Here is a 24,351-nt window from a genome sequence, read left to right on the forward strand (position 1 = left end):
TAACTGATGGTTACTGTTTAGTTCATCTGGGCTAGAAACTTAAATCATTAAGCCTGGTGGTTTCTGCATTGTTTTACCATTTTGACCTTTTTGCTTTGGAGATTTTTCCAGTGTTGTTTTATGTCTTTGAGCCTGTGATGGGATTATCTTTGAGTGTTACCATGGCTTATTGGTAGGTAGGTAAAGATATTTGAGACCTGGGTTAACTAGTGCCTAATATGTGGAGTGTAGGCACAGCAAATTCTTCATCTGCGTTTTTCTGTGGTTCGAGAGTTTTAAGTTATGCTGTGAGGGCTAGATGCAGGGAGGAAATGCGTTGGGTCAATCCACCTTTTGGTTTCCGTGCTCTGGGAGATAGCGGCTGGCAGGGTAGTGTGGTTCCAGGTGAAAGGCTGGGTAGTGGGCTCTGGCCTTTTGAGGTTTTCTTTCCCAACCTCTGCCCTGAAATCTTTAAGTGGATTCTGAATTTGGACTCACAGAAGGTATTCTTTCTTCTCTCACTAAAACACTCATGGGTTGTGGGAGGACAAATTTCTAAGACCCATGTAGAGAAATCCAAATCCCTGAGAATGAACCTTCTTGTTTCCCCTAAAAGTTATATTTAATAATAATTGTATGAAACTATTATATTTTGATTGGTTATTAATTTAGAGATAAAATTCCCCCATTATTTGGGCTATGCTTTATTCATTCTAGTCTGAATTTCTGAGGAAAAAAGAGTGCATCAAGTATAAGTTTAAGGTTTTTCATATGATCCTACACATGGAGGAGAAATCTTGTCTATGGAGACTGGAGAATGAAAAAGATAAAGTTCTCAAGAGACTGAAGGACAGTGAAGCAAAGCTGGAGAAGCAAAGCCAGGAACTCAACAAACACATCCAGGAACTGGAGAGGAAATGTCAGGGCTCAGCCCAGGAGTTACTGCAGGTGAGACTGTACACATGAATGAATGAAGGCATCAGTGCCTAGGGTTTTAGAGAAACTGGTGAGGAATTTGGAGAAATGGATTGAATTATTTTTTTATCCAAAATATTTTATTAGCCTCTACTTCCTCATCCTTTCTAACGCTGCCGTATTGGTGGCTCTTTCAGGGTCAGGGAAATGGGACCGATTGTATTTAGTGGTTTTGGCATATCGAATATGCCACGGAAGCATGCCAGGCTCTGCCGTGCGGATGAGATATTCTGGGTAGCTTGCCAGACTGTCCGAGAGTGATAGAGGCTTTTAGGGAGGCCTCTAATCGCCTTTGCAGGTGTTCACATGGTTCAAACCACATTTGAACCCCATCAAATATGGCACAGTAATTTTGGAGATGGGTATCAAGTGTCTAATGTTGTGTCCATAAAGCATTCTGGAGCATGGCAGCAGATGGGTAATGGAGGTAGTGGAGGTAGTGGAGGTCTGCCGATGAAGTATTTATCTGGTACCAGTAGGGTGGGTCTTCTGTGTGTAATCCCTGGATTTCTGGAGATTGGTGGAAGCAGACAGGGCAAGGTAGGGTGGGGCTTCTGGATTTAATCCCTGGGTCACCAGAGATTGGTGGAAGGAGGCAGAGGATCTCTGTCCTGGATCCTGTTGAGCCTGAATAGTGGTGTGTATAAATACTCTTGAATGAATGTTTTTGGGTCCTGGATCTTAGAAACATCTTGCGTGTTGCCATGGGGGCCCACGAAACCATTAACTGCAGGGTTGCAGTGCAGCAGAAGTTTCTGAGGTGGCCCAAGAGGGACCCCTAAATGGGGAGCAAATCTGTCCAAGAGTCACTGCCACAAACTGCCATCAGCTGAAGAGATGAAGGATGAGGAGGGCGAGGCTGATAAAATCTCAAGGTCAAACTAGGCTGGCAAAGTGAAGAAGGACAAAAACGACTGTCTGTTCTTTCAATACTCGTGTGCTGGCATCGGATTCAACCGTCGAGGACCTGATGGTACAACATTTATTGATTTAAAGAAGGCGTTTGATTCTTTTGAGATGGAAGTGGTCATTGAAGCCCTAGCCAAACAGGGCATTCAAACTCAATATATCCGGATCCTCTGTGAGCTGTATTATGGATTCACTACCAGGATCTCACCTTCTACAAGGAAGTGATCATCCATGTCAAGGGAGGGGTTCTGCAGGATGATGCCATTTCACTGGAACTCTTCAATGCCACTCTCGAGAACATGATGCGACAACTGGAATGGGAAGCAATGGGAGTGAAGATAGCTAGATGATCGGCAACTACACCACCTACGCCTCGCTGATGACATCGTTCTAATAACACAAAACATTAGCCAAGAGGCACAACTACTGGCAGACTTCAACCGTGTGTGTGGAAAGGTCAGACTACAGCTGAATCTCATGAAGACAATGTTTATGAGACACAGTCTCGTTCCTACGTTCCGTTCGCTCACAACGGAACAAACAACTCCAAATGCAACCGTTATGTGTACCTAGGTTGAGAAGTCAACATGACAAATGACCTGGCACCTGAGTAGCACAGGAGGAAGAGAGGAGCTTGGAAAACCTTCAAGAGCATGGAAGAAATAGCAAAGAAGATGAAGAACCTCTGACTCTGGGCACATCTCTTCGATTCCACTGTTCTTCCTGCATTAACATATGCCTCAGAGACCTGGGCCCTATGAAAACAGGATGAAAACTCTATTTGAGTCTCCCAAAGACGAATCAAAAGAGCTATGATTGGAGTATCCTGCTTCACTCAAATGAGAGAAAAGATCCAGAGTTTTGACCTCCATTGATGACCAAGAATCACGGACAATGTCTCATTTGCCAAGGTGTTGAAAATCAGATGGGCAGGACACATAAGGAGGTTTTGAGATTACCATTGGTCTAGAGCCATTACCAATTGGATTCCACAGGACGTCAAAATATTGTGTGGTTGCAAATCCGCAAGATGATCAGACTTCTTCATCAAGACCCTGAATGATCAGTTTGAGGCTGTTCATGTTCCTAGAATGAGCAGATGCCATTGGGCTACACTAGCATGCTACAGGGACAAGTGGAGACTGTACTGGCACCTGCTCGAGCAAATTGATGAGTAATGGGATGTCAAGTGATTAAGTGATCAAAAATATAAACAAGTATGGCAAATTTAAGTGAATTATTCTTTACACATGCCTCTATACAGATGTCCTCTGTTAGTCTGTAGAGTTTCTCTGTGAACATAAAGGAGCACATATGAGGCTACTTGGATAGATATCAAGTTCCAGGAAACATGAGAGAAATTTTGTAGACATCTGTTAGCATCAATCTAATTTCTAGAGATTTCTAGTGTGAAATTATCTCCTCAAAAATATTCTTGTTGACTGTTGGGGGTTAAAATGAGTCATCAAAATCATTGATAAACTTACTTCATGATTTGCTCCTGAATTTTGCTCAAGCAGGTATTATGAGGCTTATTTTAAGCTAGATTCATTTTAACACATGTCCTAGAATGGAACAAACAGGGTGAGAGACTGTCTGAGTTCATTATATCGACCAGGACCATCCATGGTAAATCATAGTTCCAGAAGGCTGAATCTAAACGTTGGACATGGGAGTCTCCCGGTGGACAATTCCACAACAAAATAGACCACATCATATTCAATCAACGGTTTTGCCTGACCGATGTTGCTTTTGTCCCAAAATTCCAAACTGGATCGGACCACCATCTCTTCGTGCAAAATTCTACTTCACAGAGCAGGGAGAAAGGGCTGCAAAGTTTAAACAGAGAACTCCCAGAACGACCACCAACTGGGAACTCTTTGGCACTATTATGGCAACATGGGAAGATGCCATTGTTGACAACATTGACGAGGAATACATTCAACTGGTTCAGCACCTCCATGATTGTGCGAGGAATGCCAAGAGAGAGAGATAGCCACAAAAAAGCCTGTCTTCAAAAACTCTTGAGCTTATTCACCAACGTGGTTTGGCCCATGCCTCAGGCAACTGCTAGTGAACGTTCGAGCTCGCAAAGCATTGCAGAGATGTGATCAAGGAAGACCTCAAAGAGAGAAGAGCAGAAGTTTTGGTAGATGGAGCAGAAGCTGGGAAAAGTATTCGTAACGACTGCCTGTCCTTCCCCAACTATAAGACCAAGATGACTGCCCTCCGACATCCTGATGGATCTATCACATCTTCCAGAATGGCAATGGAGAAGATTATCCATGACTTCTACTCAAATCTCTTTGATAGCTATGTCCACTTGCCGACATACCAAATTCCAAAGAATAGATATGTAGTTCCCAATGTTCTGCCTTCCGAAATCCGACAGGCCATTTCGTCAGTAAGGAAACGAACAGCACCTGGCCCAGACAAGGTCAGATCTGAACACCTGAAGAACCTGTCATCAGTACTCATCAATACGCTGGCTCGGCTCTTCACATGCTACCTGTCTGAATGCAAGGTCCCGTCCCAATGGAAAACCAGCAGGACCGTACTACTGTACAAGAAGGGAGACATCCATGACATTGGCAACTATCACCCGATCTGCCTATTGTCTGTCATCTACAAGTTATTCACTTGAGTCATCCTAAATAGGATTGGCAGAACACTAGATGAAGGACAACCATGAGAGCAAGCCAGGTTCCACGAAGGATTCAGCACCATTGACCATATTCACGCAATAACCAAGCTCATTGAGGTTCCTCGGGACTTCAAGATGCTGCTCTGTCTAACGTTCATTGATTTAAAGAAGGCCTTTGATTCTGTTGAGACGGAAGCGATCATTGAAGCCCTAGCCAATCAGGGCATTCAAGCCCAATACATCAGGATCCTCCGTGAGCTGCATTATGGATTCAATACCAGGATCTCACCATGCTACAAAGTGATCATTGATGTCAAGAGAGGGGTTTGGCAGGGTGATACCATTTCACCGAATCTCTTCAGTGCCACCCTCGAGAATATCATGCGGGGACTGGAATGGGAAGGAATGGGAGTGAAGATAGATGGTCGGCAACTACACCTCCTCTGCTTTGCTGATGACATTGTTTTAATAACACCAAACATTAGCCAAGTGGCACAAATGCTGGCTGACTTCACCCGTGAGTGCGGAAAGGTTGTACTACAGCTGAATCTTACGAAGACAATGTTTATGAGAAACAGCCTCATTCCTGATGCCCCATTCGCTCTCAACGGAACGACCATTTCTGAATGCAATAGCTATGTGTACCTATGTCGAGAAGTCAACATGACAAATGACCTAGCACCCGAGGTGCGCAGGAGGAATAGAGCAGCTTGGAACGCCTTCAAGAGCATCGAAGAAATAGCTTAGAGGACAAAGAACCTTCGGCTCCGGGCACATCTCTTTAATTCCCCTGTTCTTCCTGCATTAACATACGCCTCAGAGACATGGGCCCTATGCAAACAGGAAGAGAATGCTATTTGGGTCTCCCAAAGAGGAATTGAAAGAGCTATGCTCAAAATATCATGTTTCACTCAAACAAGAGGAAGAATCCGGAGATCCGACCTCTGTCAATGATTAAGAATCAGGAACGCTGTCTCATTTGCCAAGGTGTCAAAAATCAGATGGGCTGGTCACGTAATGAGATTTAAAGACAACTGTGGGACTAGAGCTGTTACCGACTGGATTCCATGGGATGTCAAAAGACTGCGTGACTGCCCACCTACCAGATGGTTAGACTTCTTCATGAAGATCATGAACGATCGGTTTGAGGCTTTTTGTGTTCCTAGAGCGAACAGACACCATTGGGCAACACTAGCATGTGACAGGGACAAATGGAGACGTTACTGGTGCTGGCTCGAGCAAATCGACGATTAACGGGAAGTCAAGTGATCAAGTGATCAAGTGATTTTAAGCTATAGTAAGGATATTGCACACTGTGGTAAATGCCTGGACTCCTTATTTTATTTTCATTTAGTATTCTATTTTCATGTATTCTATTTTCTGTATTCTATTTTCATGTATTCTATTTTCTATTTTCTATTCTATAGGTGGCTGTATTCTATTTTCATGTACTATATAGGTGGGCTGGAGCGATAGCACAGTGGTAGGGCGTTCGCCTTACAAGCGGCCAACATGGCTGACCCAAGTTCGATTCCTCCACCCCTCTCGGAGAGCCCGGCAAGCTACCGAGAGTATTCGATATGCCAAAAACAGTAACAACAAAGTCTCCAATGGAGACGTTACTGGGCCCGCTCGAGCAAATATAGGTGGCATTGGAAGACATTCCACCTCTGTGCAAACCCGCTGCCACCACCTTTGGGAGTCAGTCTCATGGCCTCTATGGGAATTCCCCTGTAAGGACTTTTTGTGAGAAATAATGTCCACTATGACCTTTTCAGAAGAAATGAGGTCACTGAATGCAACACGTGCCTAGTGAGCAAGTTTGAGATAATTCCAGTGTTCCCTCAAGAGATAACATCTGTTTGTCGAAATAATAATTCCCCGTGTTCCAAAAAATAACATAGTCTGAGGTTGATCACATACTGTCATGATAATATAATGGGTCAGTATTTCTCTCAAAAGCTGTGTATGCACTAGTGAAGGTAAACAAGGGTAGAGAGGTTGAATATCAATGGTCTATCGAAGTGCTTATAACTGCTAGTCTGTGGAATGATATGCAGATGGATGTTGGACCACATGTGGAATAGGTTGAAGAATACTTTTATTGGAAATAGAATAGGAATTGTTCCCTAGAAATTCACTAATACATTGATTAGAACCATTACATTTACTCTTTGGTGTAATTATAATCATCTACCTATCAAAGTTTTATGAAATACTACTTTTCCATACCAACATCGATCTTTCTTTCATTATAGGATGCAAGAGACACTTTGAACAGGTAAGTACTCTTGGAATTCAGGAGAGAAGATAGTAGCTATATGAAGCCTAATGGAATGTTTCTCTGATGAAATTTCTGGATGTTTCTCTAGGATTTCTGATATGAAGTTAAATGCACCAGAGGACATCTCGTTGAATATTCACACCATGCATGATTTTGACAGCATTTTCTGTGAATTGATAAAATTGTTTGAGACTGATTATGGTATGTGATACAAAAATTTTCCTGAATAATACAGCCGGGAGTAATATACTGGGCAACATATTGTACTACAGTTTCCTCTATAGGTTCTAGGTAGAGTATTGGTTTTCTTGATGACTTTTCAAGCTCTTTATCTCCAGCTCACTAGTGATGTCTCACAGGGAAATAACCTCTATATCTGTGCCATGTGAAAAACATAAGCACTAACACTTTCCAGTGGACTATAACAAATTTAAAACAAATCATCAATTACACAAAGTTTAGAGAAGAGGGTTCAGAACATAATGATTATACTTACGTTATTCAATTCCCAGTGTAATTCCAGAAAGTTTGATGAAGACTGACTATTCTGCCAGTGGTTTTAGCAATAGACTAGGTAGCATAATAAACATTTCAAACATTTGAAAACCAATTGCTACTTAGTAAAAATCTTGCTGTTTTGTCTTCATTCTTTCCATAATTAGTTTAATTCCAAATATCCTACCAAAAAACCTCTGAAACACAGATTTTTTCATGATGTCTTAGGCTATGAAATAAGAACAGTTATGACATTTTTCTTTATTAATTTAATGAAAATCTTGTGGTTAGAAATAATGCAGGGTCGGGTCAGAGCACAACATAGCAGGTCGAGTGTTTGTCTTGCATACAGCCAACCCGGTTGTGATTTCTGCTCACCAGATAGTCCCCTGAAGTTGGGCAGGAGTGATTACTAAGTGCAGAGTTAGGATTAAGTCTTGAGCACAGTCAAGTGTGGTACCAACCCCGCCCTTCTTTCCAGTAAGAAAAACATAAGAACTCACAAGGTTTTGGTAATCTTACTACAGCTCAGAGAAAAACTTGACCTGGACTCTAAAAAAATACTGCAATAAATATGATCGCTGGGCTGTGTTTTCACCTGGAAGCCAGCACAATCCACTTTCAATCTCAATGTGATTGTTGGCAGAATTCACTTCTAGATGCCTGTAGGACATGAGGTACTAGCTCTTTGTTGGTTGTAGGCAGGATGCATCACTGTGTTTCCTGAAGAAAACTCAAATGCTTGCACATGAGTCTCCCAACATGGTCGACTGTTTCTTCAAAATGTGGTAAAAAATAACTAGAGTCTTTAGCAAGTATCTGATAGAGTTATTAACACCGACATAAGAAAAGACAATAACAGACATGCAACACCATCATTTTTAGTGTTTAAATCCAATGTAACTTGAGTATTATAGCTTTCTGATCTGAAAATTTGTAATACAAAGTTTACAAAAAACGGAAGAGGGGATTATTCAAGTCACTGTTAGATTGTCAGTCTCAGAGATAAAAACTAATATAGTTCTGTTTCGGCAGCATTGTGTGTGTCTATGTGCTTAGAGTGTAGAGACATTGCTCTGCAATTGTGAAGAAAAAAATGATCTGAATTCTAAGACATGCTCTGCAGCATATGATTAATGCGAGAAAATGTAGTGTTCTTGTACTGTGAGAGCATTAAGCCATAACTGGGGTGATGATGGAGGCAGTTGCCAAATATATGAGCAAAAAAAGCTTCCAGTAATTAAGTTTTATATATTGGTTTAGTGTTTTTCTGCAGACAGTGTTTATCTCCATTACTATAACCAGTGATCAATCAGATCTATTGATAAAAATATGACATCCTTTCTCTATCTAAAATTAAACCATTACAGTATTTTTATTATGTACTAATTATGTATTAACGTATTGTTATAAATATGTAATTTCTAAATTTTTCTATCAAAAAATCTTAAGGTGTTTTTACTCCTGATTCTGAGTTCTGTTGCATTCTCTTGCATATATATGTATATAAAGATATATCTATATCTAAATATATATATATATGTATAGTGATAGTACAGCGGTTTGCCTTGAACGTGGCTGACCTGAGTTTGATTGCCCCTTCCTCTTGGAGAGCCCAGCAAGCTACTGAGAGTATCCTACACACATGGCAGAGTCTGGAAAACTCCTTGTGGTAACAAGAAGTCTCATAATAGAGATGTTACTGGTGCCTGCTCGAGCAAACCGATGATCAACGGGAGGACAGTGCTACAGTGATACTAGAGAATTATGCTGTTATAAGAGCAAAAATAAATAATGTCTATATCTATATTTATATACTGTCCTCCCATTGTTCATCGATTTGCTCAAGCGGGCCCAGTAATGTCTCCATCATGAGAATTGTTGTTACTGTGTTTGGCATATCAAATACATCACGGGTAGCTTGCCAGGCTTTGCCGTGCAGGCGAGATACTCTCGGTAGCTTGCTGGGCTCTCAGAGAGGGGCAGAGGAATTGAACTGGGGTCGGCTGGGTTGGCTGTGTGCAAGGCAAATGCCCTACCCGCTTCACACACTTCCTTTATCCAGTTTTCTGTTCTTGGAAACTTGAGCTGCTTCTAGATATTCACTATGTTACAAGTGCTGCAACAATCATAGAAGTGCAAATGTATTTTCTGAATAGAGTTTTGGGGCCTATGGGGTAGATGCCCAGATATGTAATGACTGTGTCATATACAGTTCATTTCTCAATTTTTGATATTTGTCCATTTCCTAAAAAGGTAGAACCAAAAGATCTCCCCAAAAAATGGAAGAATATTTTGTTTCCCCACATACATGCCAATACTGGTTGTTTTGTTTTCTTAGCTATTTGTCAGTCTCACGGGTGTGAGATGATATCTCATTGCTATTTTAAGATGAGTTTCCCTGATAGTAAGTGATGGAGAACATTTTCATATCCCTGTTGGTCATCTGCATGAATTATTTGAGGAAGTATCTGTTCATCTTTCATTGATCCTACCCCCCACCCTCTACCCCTCGTTCTTTTTGTCTCCCCATTTTGAATGGGTATTCTCACAAGGTTTATTTTTTAACCATTCAAAGTATTCAAATGTGTTCAATCATCTTCTGTTAAGAACTCATTGATGAGAGTTTAAAAAGTGAATTAATCAAAGAATAGAGAACAATGATTAAGGAACACTGGAGCAATTAGAGCTGAGATAGCAAGTTCTCACCATGCTGGGCTTCAAACACAGATGGAGGGATCTGAATAACAGGAGAGAGTGCGACCTGAGAGAGAGAAATGCAGACTCTCAGAGCACTGGAGAGAAGCTTCCAGAATAATGACTGTCACCCCACCTCTTAGTTTCACAGGTTCTCCCCAGCACTATCATTGATAAGTACAGTGAAATCAGGTAGAAGTAAGGAATCTGGTTTGTCGCAGTCCTGAGGTTAGAAACACAAGACATTAAAAGGTGGGGAGTGGTCTGTAGAAAAATATAAAGTATAGCTAAGAAGTGTTTCTGCGTTCTTTATTTCCTTTGTGCTTCTGTCCATCTACTTGATGTTTAACCTTTAACCAAGGATACTTTAGGTCACTAAAAGACTAGCTCTCTAGCTAGAACACTTTCTTATCATGTTTTATTTTTAAATTGTGCTGTGGGCTAGTACCATTATGACCATTCTATGTTTTCCTTTTTTTAAAACCTCTACTCAGATCAATGTTTGCTCTTTTTGTCCTTGGTACATCATTTTGTACTAATCATTGTGGTGTATGAGAAACCAAAGAGTAAATCCTGAAAGTATATCTGTATCCATGTACTCTCAGGACCCAATAGAATTCTTTGTCTTCAATAGTCATGTATGGAATTAATTGTATTTTCCCATTGTGATATTGTGTTTTGTTTTGTTTCGTTTCACACTTTGAAAATACGTTCGTGTCATTTGGGTGAATAGGAGGACTTTGGAGAAGAGAATTAGTAAATATTTAAAATATATTCATCTTGTCTTTGGGCTGGAGAGAAAGCACAGCGCTATGGCATTTGCCTTGTGCGCTGCAGGCCCTGCAGAGTCAGGTTCTATTCCTCTGCCCCACTCAGAGAGCTTGGCTAGCTACCAAGAGTATTTCACCCTCACGGCAAAGCCTGGCAAGTTACCCGTGATGTATTTGGTAAGGCAAAAACAGTAACAAGTCTCACAATGGGGACCTTACTGGCCCGCTCAAGCAAATTGATGAGCAATGGGAGGACAGTGCTACAGTACTACATTTGTCTTTGACATATATTAGAGTGAGAAAGATATAGATCATGTTAAATATGAACAGTTTAGTAATCAAGAGACTTCAGAGTCTACTGTCGCTACTACCAGATGTTTCACAATCCTACAGAATGACAGTCCTGTCCAGTTCTAAGCACCTATTAGCTTTACAATCCTACACACCATTCTTTGTGTCAGATATGATTTCTATTTCACTTTTTTAGCAATAATTTTAATTAAATTATCATCATGGCTTTCAGACACAAATTTTTCTTTTGATCATTGACTGATAACATTTGATTATTACTGAGTATTAAACATGAAGTAACCATATCATTTTGTTTTCTATTGTTTTTTATTTTAATAATTTCTTTGCAGTTAACATTATTGTAGATCCAGATACAGCTCACATTGACCTACTTGTGGAGAAGAATGGAATCATGGTGACTGGTGGAAAGCCCCAAGTGAAGCCTGACACTCCTGCTAGGTTTAAGGACTTACCCTGCGTCCTGGGATGTAACACCATCACCTCAGGAAAACATTACCTTGGAATGTTTTATATGGATGGATCTGAGTGGGACGTCGGGGTTTGTCTGGAAAATGTGTCAAGAGATAATGACAAGACACGGGATCCTGAGTCTGGATTCTGGGCCATCAGACACTGCAAAGATGATAACTTTGTAGCTCTTATGTCACCGATGACACCTCTTTATTTTTTGCAGGCCATTCATTTTATAGGGGTTTTCCTAGACTATGATGCTGGACTTGTCTCCTTTTATGACTTGGTAACTTGCTCCCATATCTTCACTTTCCCAAAGGCCTCCTTCTCTGAGCCTATCAGGCCTTATTTCTGTATTAGTGAAAATTCTTATATGGACATTAATGTTCCTTATTGGGACTGGAGTGGTAGCACAGCATTAGGGCGTTTGCCTTGCACACAGCCAGCCTGGCAGAGCCAGGTTTAATACCTCCGCCGCTCACGGAGAGCCTGGTAAGCTACCGAGAGTATCTCACCTGCGCAGCAAAGCCTGGCAAGCTACCCGCGATGTACTCAATATGACAAACAGAGTAACAACAAGCCTTAAAAAAGCAGAAACATTACTGGGCCCACTTGAGCAAATTGATGAACAATGGGAGGACAGTGTTTGTTTGGTTGTGTTCCATATTTGTAAGAAAATTGTAAGAAAAGATTTTGAGATTTGTAAGGAAAAGAGCATGGTATCTTTATTCTTGTATTCAATTCAAAGTAATATGATTTAAATTCTGTGAAGGAATAAATTTTGGCTTTTTTCTTTATTATTTCCCGTAACCTAGAATGATGCTAAATTTTAGTAAAAGGTAAAGGTAAAGGCCCTCCCGTTGATCGTCAATTTGCTCGAGCGGGCCCAGTAACGTCTCCATTGGAGACTTTGTTGTTACTGTGTCTGGCACATCAAATACTCTCGGTAGCTTGCCGGGCTCTCCGAGAGGGGCGGAGGACTCGAACTCGGGTCAGCCATGTTGGCCGCTTGTAAGGCGAACGCCCTACCCGCTGTGCTATTGCTCCAGCCCCTAAATTTTAGTAGATACCTAATATATTTGCATTAATTGAATGGATATAAAGAGTCGAAGCAAGGACCACAAATGAAGAACCTGTTTTAAAGGGAAATATTTCAAAGACCATACACTATCCAGTTGACTCTCTACAGTAGATTCAGTTTTATGAGATAAAAACTTGGCCTTGGTAAATTCCACCAGAGACTGATTTCTTCTTAGGAAATAAAAGCATGCTGAAACAATCCCCATTCTATCTCCCTAGCAGTGGCTTGTGAAAATGTTGGGAGAATACATTTCGCACTAAAGCAGTTAATCCCAGATCCTAGGACACGTTTATATGACTCACAACAGCAAATACAAGCTCAGATCAGAGAAATAAAGAATATAAATAGTTTTATTAGAAAAGAATATTCACGACAGCCTACTGTAGTCACAAGTTACCCCCCATGAGTGGCTCTCCAGCACGGCCATGGCACATGAACTAATTCAGAGCCTGGCAGCTTGTGGCAGAAAAGTGAATGGACTATGCATTAAACTACTGCACTATGCCTCCCTGAAGGTAAAAGGTTGTCTCTCTCTTCCGCCTTTCTCCCCCGACCCCGGCAGCAAGGTGCCTCAGAGCTTATTGTAAAGCCAGTTATGAGCGGTGATTGGGCAACTGCAGCCTCATGAAACAGGGGACGGTACTGGCTTGTCCTTCACACCCTACAGAGGCCACGAGTTGCCCTCCGCCCTGCGAGCAGTTCTCCAGCACGGCCATGGAACCAGATGCACAAAAACCAATATCGTAATCATATGGCTCTGGGCAGAAATTCCTCCAGACTTAATTAGTAAAATATCAGATATCTAAAATCATGGCGCTGTAGTTAAATGCATAGTCCATTCACATAGCACTGTAGTTTAATGCATAGTCCACGATAGTGGCCACGGGACATCATACGGTTTTCCTAATCAGCAATAAAAAACAAATCATTTTACCATACTTTTTCAGCAGTTTTGATTGTTGGGGGTAAATTCTAAACGATAGTGGTGTATCTTTTGTCGAAATGATGAATGCAATAAAAGTAGAGAGAGAGTTATGTAGAAATCATCTACCTCACAGGCATCGGGAGGAGTTGGAGGGGGGTATATTGGGCTTCTTCTTGGTGGTGAATAATAATTACTGGCAATGGGAAGGGTGTTTGATCATTTTATGACTGAGACTTAAACCTGAAAGCCTTCTAACTTTTCCCACGTTGATTCAATAAATAAATATAACCAAAAAACAAAAAGAGTATTCACTTACGAAACAAAGTCTACAGATCTCTCTCACTTCTGGGTTATATAAAAAATAAATAAAAAACATAGTATGAGACTATGTTTTTGAATAAAAAAAACATAGTATGAGACTAAGCCCAAGGACAGGAGAAATGGGGGCCATATTCACTGTTACATGTTTGGAAACTTGTCAGATATGTGTGTTGAAGCAGGGTGTGTGAGGGGATGTTGGGACAGAGAAGAGACTACTCTGACAATGAAGTTTGGAGATTATCACTCTGGATACAAATAAGTGCTGAAAGGAGGCAAAGGGATATAAATGATAAGCTTCAGTATTTGTTTTGCAAACCATAATTCCCCAAAGGAAAGAAAGATAGACCGAGAGACAGAGAATAAAAGTAACAGTTCCCGCAGTATACATAGACTAGGTGGGAAGTGGGTGTTGTAGGATGGAACCTGGGGACTTTGGAGGTAAGAAATGTACATTGTTGAAGGAACAGGGTGTTGACAAATTTTATGACTGGAATCCAATATTGAACAACTTTATATCTTAAGGTAAATCAATAGAAAGGAAAGAATTAAACTGAATGCACATATAAGGTAAGAATGAGGAGCACTGTTCCTAAGTAAGACAGCTTGCTTACTCTGAGTCAAATCTACCATAACGAGAGAAAGAAAACCTATTTATTTTCAATTTCTAATTTATAGAGCTGTTGCACACTGTGGATATGTGATGTGTTCAGTGACTGAGAGCGCCACCCAGGCCTCCCTAGCAAAGGAACAAGGAGACAGGGGACCACAATCTCATCATTAATATAGCCCATTTAATGCAGAGCTGTTAGCATACTTATAGAACATCTGAAGCAGTTGAGGTATAGGACTGCATGGAGGTGTGACTGATCATTTACAGAGGTAAAGTATGTCATTAGAGGCTATTCTCTTGGGAGCATTAACACAAGGAGACACTGTCTCCCATGGACATCCATACTGCTTTTCTCTTTCCCTTCTATTGTACATATTTAAAAAAATTAAGTTTACTACTTATTAATACTTGCAGTTATTGAGATAAACACAGTAAGAGACACAGATTTCAAGACTAAGTTCTCTAGGCTCCTAGGGAAAGCCCACAGGGCTTTACTGAAAATCCCAGACTAAGTCCTCAGTACAGAAGAGCTAATCCTTCCACATGGGGTCCTAAATAATGAAATCATAATTGTTTGCATCAAGACTAGGCTTTTATTCTCTCCAGACTGTCCCCTTTCAATGTCAGGGTAGCTAACCCGCTTGCCCTGGGACCATCCAAGTCCCACAGTGGAACCTCCCTTTGTGGAATGTTAGGGTTTATGGCAACCAAAGTCTGAGTCGAGTATGGCTGCCCATGAGTAGATATATATGAGCGAATCAACAACCAGATATTAATACCATAGCCTTAATGGTATTTCTGTGTTTACGTTAACAACATGACTCTATGGTAAAATGAATTATGATAGGGAAAATAGAACAGCAAGTAGTTCACTGGTATGACAAAGTCAAGAATTATCAGAAGTTTTCACTTAGTCATTAAAACAAAGGAAAGGTTAAAGATAAATGAGGGGATTGGAGGTTCTCATGAGAGCACTGCTGCTTCTCTGGGCGAGGTAAAGGGGCAATTGATTGATGAAGCCTAAAACACTTAGTGTCAATATCCAACAGTGATAGAAATAAGGGTGAATAAATAGGGGGAAGGTAAAGGCCCTCCCGTTGATCGTCAATTTGCTCGAGCGGGCCCAGTAACGTCTCCATTGGAGACTTTGTTGTTACTGTGTCTGGCATATCGAATACTCTCGGTAGCTTGCCGGGCTCTCCGAGAGGGGCGGAGGAATCGAACTCGGGTCGGCCATGTTGGCCGCATAGGGGGAGGGGCTGGAGCGATAGCACAGTGGGTATGGCGTTCGCCTTACAAGCGGCCAACATGGCTGACTCAAGTTCGATTCCTCCGCCCCTCTCGGAGAGCCCGGCAAGCTACCGAGAGTATTCGATATGCCAGACACAGTAACAACAAAGTCTCCAATGGAGACGTTACTGGGCCTGCTCGAGCAAATTGACGATCAACGGGAGGGCCTTTACCTTTTAAATAGGGGGAAGAAACACAGATGCAGAATAGATTTTTTTCTTTTGGAGTGTGGCAGTGAGCATTGTAGGGTCAGGCCCACATGCAGCTATGCTCTTGGTTCTGCATCAGGAATCAACCTGTCACTGACTGAGGACACATATGTGGAGCTGGGGATCAAACTCTGCTGTGTTGTGTAAAGTGCAGACCACTAACCCACTGTACTCTCTCTTCAGCCCTCATGTTATTTTTGCCTCTGGGGTCCCATTAACTGACGCAGAAAGTTTTCTGTCTCACATGGCAGTGTAAACTGAGGCCTTGCTCACCTGAGATGCTGGGAATTTCATGGGGGTCCACCAAGAACAGGGACATGAGTCTCTTCCCAGCTTACTCTGTTAACTTAAAGAAAACTCTTCTTGCCATAAAGGAATAATCTGAAATTATTTTAAGAGTTTTCAGGGCCCCCTAAAGGAAGAAGGCAGAGTGCCTTTCCTGCTCTCTGACAGGCCTACTTGTAGTATCAAAGAGAAATCTCCTCTCCTGCATCCCTTCCATATGTTTCCTATCTCTACTCCTCATCTATTCCGATTATTGAGTGTCAATCCCTTGTGTTGGCAAGTTTAAAAAAGATCAGCTAAATGATCTAGATATCTGGTGCCCCTCTCTCTCTCCCTCCAGCTTCTTCATAACAGTAGGATAATCAGCAGGGGAGATAAACATGTTCAAGAGACAATTTGGGTTTCTCCAGAGGGGAGGGAGCTGAGGGTACCCTGTACAATACAATAAGGAGTAGCACATTTCAAGTTGAGGTACAGATAAGCTCCAGAATGGCAAGTGTCTCACTTGTGTTTGCAAAGCTGATGCTCCTACTGCATTCTGCAGTGAAGAGGGGACTCCCACATGCTAAAATACAAATGACACATCATTGTACCTGGCTGTGAAATTCAAGATAATCTCACGAATTGGGCCACATCACAACACCATTGGAAATGGAGAACACCAGAGGGAGTTCATGGCATCCACATGACAGCAACAAGAATGTTGTCATAATCTTTAGGGACATTCATTGATGTAAAGCACTTGGCCTGTTGCAGAACAACACAGTGTTTCGGAGAAAGTTTCACAGAGCCTTTCTGGTAACACTGGAAATAGAAGAGCATAGTTATTTACTCATACAGAAGTATATACATTGTATTATTTTCTAGAGCGAGATAACAATTAATTCCTATTGAGAAAAAAGAAAATTGTTTCACCTTAAAACATTCTCCATGAAGAAGCAATAATCTCTATTTGAAAAATTACTTAACAACTTGTATGTGAGGCTGGAGAGATAGTAGAGCATGGAAGGTGGTGGTGTCAAATCCGGGTTCTAAACCTGACATGTAGAACCCAGCTTCTAAACCTGACACCCCATGCAGCCTTTTGTGTACCACCAGAGGTGGTCCTTAACTGCAGCCATGTGTGGCTCAAAACCAGAATAAAAAGGCATTTGACATTGAAACTTTGAAAAGTTCATCATAATAACATTGTTACATATATACCAATTGTACTTCAGTACTTCTCATTCTTCGTAGAGTTGTCTTTCCACAATTCTGCTGTGGTACAAATGTCAATCTCTGCAATCATAGGTCCAGAAAATCCCAATAGAAAGGCCCACCCACTGGAGCTCTACCTGACAATGTGAAGGGCCCTCTACTACTTCACATGGTGCTTAGGGGGCAATGTGGTTTTGTGGTTCAAAATCAGGCTCTCTGCACAAAAAACATCAGTTCAGTCCTTTCTTTTCAGACCCCACAGACTGTCTTTCTGATGATGCTTTCTCATCAATTTAATGGCATTAACCTATACTTCCTGATTGGTAATAAATAGAATGTGCCACATGTGTCAAGATATGGTAGTGGTCATTGGATTTAATACATTCCTATATGAAATCTCCTTTGAGATGATTATCTTGCTCCAAGGACAGGACTTCCCTAGAAAGAAGATAGTGATGTAAATAGCATGGTAGCAGATGAATCTCAGTTTTATTTTTGGTCTTTTATGTCATACCTGGTAAGGCTCAGGGGTTATTCCTGTTTCTGCACTCTAGAATTACTCCTCACAGTGGTGTGGGGACCATATGGCATGCCAAGGATTGAACTCAGGTGCTCCGCGTGCAAAGTAAACACCCTACCCAATGGGACTGGACATTTTTTTCACTCTTTAATCTAAGTTCTCTAAGTGCACTGGTAGTTCCACTGAGATTGAGAATGGAAAATGGGTTTTCTTACATCTGTGCTATACCTCTGCCACTGCTTCAGTGAATTATTCTCAAGGCCATGGCATGGATTCATCAAAGAGGATCTTTGCAGTGAACGATGTCTAATATGGGATCCTCTGACGAAGGAGATCGCTGGATTCAAAGTCTGCAAATTTTACAAAAGGGCAAATTTCCAGTCTGTTTCCCCAAGTAGCCCACAGACTAATGTGATTGCTGTTTCTACAACTCTCAGCTTTACTAAGGTGGAATATTCTGTGAGGTTAATGGCACTAAGTCATAATGTTACAATCCTAGGGCAGTGAGAATCATTCCCTGAAAAACCATCATTATCTGAGTGTGGGGCTGTTGTATTTGTAATTTGAAAGGCTAGTTTTTAGAGAAAATTGCCATGACATGTTATGTTCCATACTGACATCTATATATATATATATATTTTTTCTGTGTCGAATGTGACAGGCACTATGAACCCGTAAGTGCTCTATGAATTCTCTATGAATTCAGGAGAAAAAGGAAGTGGGGATATAAGATGTGATGGAATGTTCCAGTGATGAAGTTCTGGACTTTATTTACTTCTAGAAATCTGCTATGGCACTCAATACACCAAAATTTTTCTAGAATAATATTGGTACTGTATACAATGTTCCTGGCTCTACTTTGATAGGAAGGAAAATTTAGATTGATATCAAGTTATGGGGACATCAAGAATTGCCCCAATGTGTGGTGATAGGGAAAATTGGTAATAATGGTGGTGGGAAGTTTGAAATTCTAGTCATATTGGTGTTACAATATTGGATGTAATAAATCTCCATAAACAAATTTATAAAAATAAAAAATAAAATAAAGTATTTCCCAGAGGGCATAGGAGTGTGTGCCGGGGAGAATAGTGAGACTATTAGGCAAACAAGTTTATTTATATTTCCTTGACAGGATAATAGAAAGTTTGTTCATTATAATGTAATTTTCATATACTGCCTGTTAGAAACTCTAATGTATAAATTGCAACTTGTGTATTTGTTTTGTGTGCGAACACTTTAAAGGCTTCATCTCCAGCTCATCACCATTACCTCAAAGGTAAATATCCTCTTTATTTGTCCCATTTTAACAATATATGTTAATTGCAATCTCATATATTGGACACAAATTAAACCACCATGAAATGAAATCATCAAATCTTTAAAGTGCACAAAACAGTGTGCAGGACATAATCATTGTTTTTTCATGGCATTAAACCTTGAAAACAATGACGAAAATGTAGATGAGAAATATTGGCAGTGCTTCCAGTTACGTAGGGCATTGATTAGAGCATACACTAAATGTCTGAACTATCTTCAAAAACAGCACTACCATCTTGAGAACTCAGTTTTTCTGTCTCATGATTCTATCAGCCATTCCCATGCTTCCTAAATCATATACCAACAATTGCAATACTATATTATTCATTTGCTAACACTCAACATTTCTGTTTAGGTTACAGAGGTTTATATATATGCAGATTTAAAAATTGCCAACTGATGTATTCTTTTTCAAGTACATTTCTTTTGGGCTTAAAACATAATAACTTTTCCAAACAGGATTGGTTGACTATTCAAGGAACATGAAACTGCAAATGATTCTGTCAGATCATTTTAAGCACTAATTGAGAGGAATTTAATAAATAGGTTGATCAAACATGTGATTCAGGGAGCTGAACAAGGAAAGTGAAGTAACTGGACCTAAGGTAGTCAGGAAGCCATCTCCAGTTTGGGCTTCAGGAACAGGGAGAAGACTCAGAAGAACAGGAAAGTGACCAGAAGGAGAGGAATGAAGACCTTGCCGATGAGAGCTCTGTTTGGAAAAATGCACACAGTCACTTCCCCTACTCTGTTCGCTTTTGTCCCAAGAACTGGTCCATGGCTCCCATTGACTGAAATAAACAGGAGAAAGGCAAAGCGAAAGAAGCTGGTTAATGTAACCACACAGGTCTTTCTTCTGGGAATAGAGTCACTTAATCACTTAATCACTTAACTTCCCGTTAGTCGTCGATTTGCTCGAGCGGGCGCCAGTAACGTCTCCATTTGTCCCTGTCGCGTGCTAGTGTAGCCCAATGGCATCTTTTCGCTCCGGAAACATGGAGGGCCTCAAACCGATCGTTCATGATCTTGACAAAGAAGTCTGACCATCTGGTAGGTGGGCGGCCACGCGGTCTCTTGACATCCCGTGGAATCCAATCAGTAACAGCTCTAGTCCAACGGTCGTCTTTAAATCTCATTACGTGACCAGCCCATCTGATTTTCGATACCTTGGCATATGAGACAGCGTCCCTGATCCTTGATCGTCGACGGATGTCAGAACTCCGGATTCGTTCTCTCATTTGAGTGAAACGTGTTATTCCAAGCATAGCTCTTTCTATTCTTCTTTGGGAGACCTGAATAGCGTTCTCATCTTGTTTGCGTAGGGCCCAGGTCTCTGAGGCATATGTTAATGCAGGAAGAACAGTGGAATCAAAGAGATGTGCCCGGAGCCAGAGGTTCTTCGTCCTCTTAGCTATTTCTTCGACGTTCTTGAAGGCGTTCCAAGCCGCTCTCTTCCTTCTGCGCAGCTCGGGTGCCAGGTCATTTCTCATGTTGACCTCTCGACCTAGGTACACATAGCTGTTGCATTCGGAGATGGTCGTTCCATTGAGAGCGAATGGGGCGTCAGGAACAAGGCTGTTTCTCATAAACATTGTCTTCGTAAGATTCAGCTGTAGTCCTACCTTTCCACACTCACGGTCAAAGTCGGCCAGCATTTGTGCCGCTTGGCTGATGTTTGGTGTTATTAAAACAATGTCATCAGCAAAGCGGAGGTGGTGTAGTTGCCGACCATCTATCTTCACTCCCATTCCTTCCCATTCCAGTCGTCGCATGATGTTCTCGAGGGTGGCACTGAAGAGTTTCGGTGAAATGGTATCACCCTGCCGCACCCCTCTCTTGACATCAACGATCACTTCTTTGTAGAATGGTGAGATCCTGGTAGTGAATCCGCAATACAGCTCACGGAGGATCCTGATGTATTGGGCTTGAATGCCCTGATTGGCTAGGGCTTCAATGACCGCTTCCGTCTCAACAGAATCAAAGGCCTTCTTTAAATCAATGAATGTTAAGCAGAGCGGCATCTTGAACTCCCGAGAAACCTCAATGAGCTTGGTTACCGTGTGGATATGGTCGATGGTGCTGAATCCTTTGCGGAACCCTGCTTGCTCGCATGGTTGTCCTTCATCTAGTGTTCTGCCAATCCTATTCAGGATGACTCGAGTGAACAGCTTGTAGATGACAGACAATAGGCAGATGGGGCGATAGTTGCCAATGTCATGGATGTCTCCCTTCTTGAACAGTAGTACGGTCCTGCTGGTTTTCCATTGGGACGGAACCTTGCATTCAGACAGGTAGCGAGTGAAGAGCCGAGCCAGTGTATTGATGAGTACTGACGGCAGGTTCTTCAGGTGTTCAGGTCTGACCTTGTCTGGGCCGGGTGCTGTTTGCTTCTTTACCAACGAAATGGCGTGTCGGATTTCAGAAGGGAGAACGTTAGGAACGACATACCCATCCTGTGGAATTTGGTATGTCGGCAAGTGGACATGGCTATCGAAGAGATTTGAGTAGAAGTCATGGATAATCTTCTCCATTGCCGTTCTGGAGGATGTGATGGATCCATCAGGACGTCGGAGGGCAGTCATCTTGGTCTTATAGTTGGCGAAGGACAGGCGGGCGTTACGAATACTTTTCCCGGCTTCTGCCGCATCTATCAGTACTTCTGCTCTTCTCTCTTTGAGGTCTTCCTTGATCGCATCTCTGCACTGCTTTGCAAGCTCGGACGTTAGCTTGCGGTTGCCTGAGGCATGCGCCAAACCACGCTGGCGAATTAGCTCAAGAGTTTTCGAAGATAGGCGACTTTTTGTGGCTATCTCTCTCTTGGCGTTCCTCGCACATTCATGGAGGTGCTGAACCAGTCGATCGTATTCCTCGTCAATGTTGTCAACAATGGCATCTTCCCATGTTGCCGCAATAGTACCAAAGAGTTCCCAGTTGGTGGTCATTCTGGGAGTTCTCTTTTTGAACTTTGCAGCCCTTTCTCCCCGCTCTGTGAAGTAGAATTTTGCACGAAGGAGACGGTGGTCCGATCCCGTTCGAAATTTTGGGACAACAGAGACATCAGTCAGGCAAAACCGTCGATTGAATATGATGTGGTCTATTTCATTGTGGAATCGTCCACCGGGAGACTCCCATGTCCATCTTTTAGATTCTGCCTTCTGGAACTGTGAGTTACCATGAATGGTCTTGGTCGACATGATGAACTCAGACAGTCTCTCACCCTGTTCGTTCCATTCTAGGCCATGGGTCCCGATGTGAAGTTCTTCAGCTGATCTTCTCGGTCCTATCTTGGCATTAAAATCACCCACAATGATCTTGTAGAAGGTGTGGTCTTCTTTATAGAACTTCTCTAGCTCCATGTAGAACTTCTCGATTTCTCTTTCATCATAATGAGATGTTGGTGCGTAGACAACGAAGATAGAAACTGCAGGCAGTGAGCCACATCTATTCAAATGTAAACGTCCGATTCGGGTTGTTAGGCATTCGAATGAATCAATGCTCTTGGCCAAGTTTGTGTTGACAAGGACACCGACGCCTCCAACACCTCTTTTATCGCATGTTCCGAGGAACAATTCTTCTCCGGTGTCGAAAACAGCATGGTGAGATTCGTGCCTTCTTGTCTTGGTCAGACCAATGATGTCGTACTTGATCATTCGCGCTTGTACCATCAGGTCCTCGATGGATGCATCTGATGCTAGCGTACGTGCATTGAAAGTACAGAGGATCATTTTTGTCTTCCTTCGTTGTGGCAGCCTAGTTCGGCCTTGAGATTTTGTCGGCCTCTCCTTTCTCATCCTTCTCAGTGCTGCCATGTCGGTGAAGCCTTCAGGGTCAGGTGAATGAGACCAGTTGTAGTTACTGGTTTTGGCATATCGAATACACAGCGGATAGCTTGCCAGGCTCTTCCGTGCGGGCGGAATACTCTCGGTAGCTTGCCAGTCTTTCCGAGAGGTATAGAGGCTTTTGGGGTGGCCTCTAATCACCCTTGTAGGTGTTACCATATTTGAACCCTATCAAATATGGTACGACAATTCCAGAAGATGGGTATTTAGTGTCTTATGATGTGTCGCGCGGCCGCAAGCAGCCGCGCGGGTCCGGAAAGCGTCCTGGAGTGTGGCGACGGCTGGGTAGTGGAAGTAGTGTCGAGAGTGGAAATCTGCCAGTGGGGTATTTATCTGGGTAGGGTGGGTCTCCTGTGCACAATTCGATCCCTGGGTGGTTGATGGAAGTAGACAGGGCAGGGTAGGGTGGGGCTCCTGATTAGAATCCCTTTGTCACCTGTGGTGGTGGGAGCAAGCAGAGAAGTGGAAGTAGTGTCCTGGGGGGGGGGGGGAATAGAGTAAGGCAGGGAAAGATGGGGAGGGGAAACGAGAGCTTCCAAAGCTGGGGAAGCACTGGAATGTGCAGAGTAAGTCTGAGAAGAATCCTGAGACAGAAAACAAACAGGGAAGCTGGGTTTCTGGTGATTGTGAGCCCTGCTTATTTTACACCTTATTTTTCACCTTATTTCAGATGTGTTTAAAATAAATCACAGCACAACAATCGACCAGGAAAGCTCCTAACTCCTAGGAGACTCAGGAGCAAATGTAGAGAGATCTGAAGTAAAGTCAGAACGCTGGCTCTTGGCGGTTTCCTGAGCTCCTGGATCAGCTTCCTAGGTTTTCACTGTATCACTTGGTTTGGGGGTTTTGTTGGTTTGTTTGGTTGGTTGGTTTTTGGGTCACTCCTGGCGATACTCAGAGGCTATTTCTGGCTTTGCATTAAGCATTCACTCTTGGCATTTCTAGGGGATCATATAGGACCAACTAGGGTCAGCAGGTTCAAGGCAAATTCCCTACAAGCTATACTGTGGCTCCAGCCCATTACTTGGTTTTATTGACTGTTGGGGAGTAAAGGTATTGCTCCTACAGAGTCCCCACCCTGTCGGAAGAAGGTGAAAGTCCTATTTGCTACAAGTTTAAGTTGTAGCAATTAGGACTTTGACCCCCACAGCAGTTTCACAATCAAGTTTAATCCAATTCAAGTGAACTTCCTTGTGGAATCCTCAGTAAACAGAAGCTACTGAGAATACTGACCAAAAAATG

General features: G+C 42.2%; 1 protein-coding gene across 1 annotated transcript in view; it reads left to right on the forward strand.

The window, feature by feature from the left end:
• Positions 1 to 24,351, forward strand: part of LOC130040127 (E3 ubiquitin-protein ligase TRIM38-like) — a 46,521-nt gene that overhangs the window by 9,360 nt on the left and 12,810 nt on the right. The window contains exons 2-5 of the mRNA XM_056132145.1: positions 697 to 927; positions 6,766 to 6,788; positions 6,880 to 6,992; positions 11,395 to 11,801. Of these exons, the coding sequence (XP_055988120.1) occupies positions 697 to 927; positions 6,766 to 6,788; positions 6,880 to 6,992; positions 11,395 to 11,801 (774 nt within the window). The remainder of the gene's footprint in view (positions 1 to 696; positions 928 to 6,765; positions 6,789 to 6,879; positions 6,993 to 11,394; positions 11,802 to 24,351) is intronic.

This window comes from Sorex fumeus, unplaced genomic scaffold (assembly GCF_029834395.1).
Source record: "Sorex fumeus unplaced genomic scaffold, SorFum_2.1 ptg000094l, whole genome shotgun sequence".
NCBI lineage: Eukaryota > Metazoa > Chordata > Mammalia > Eulipotyphla > Soricidae > Sorex > Sorex fumeus.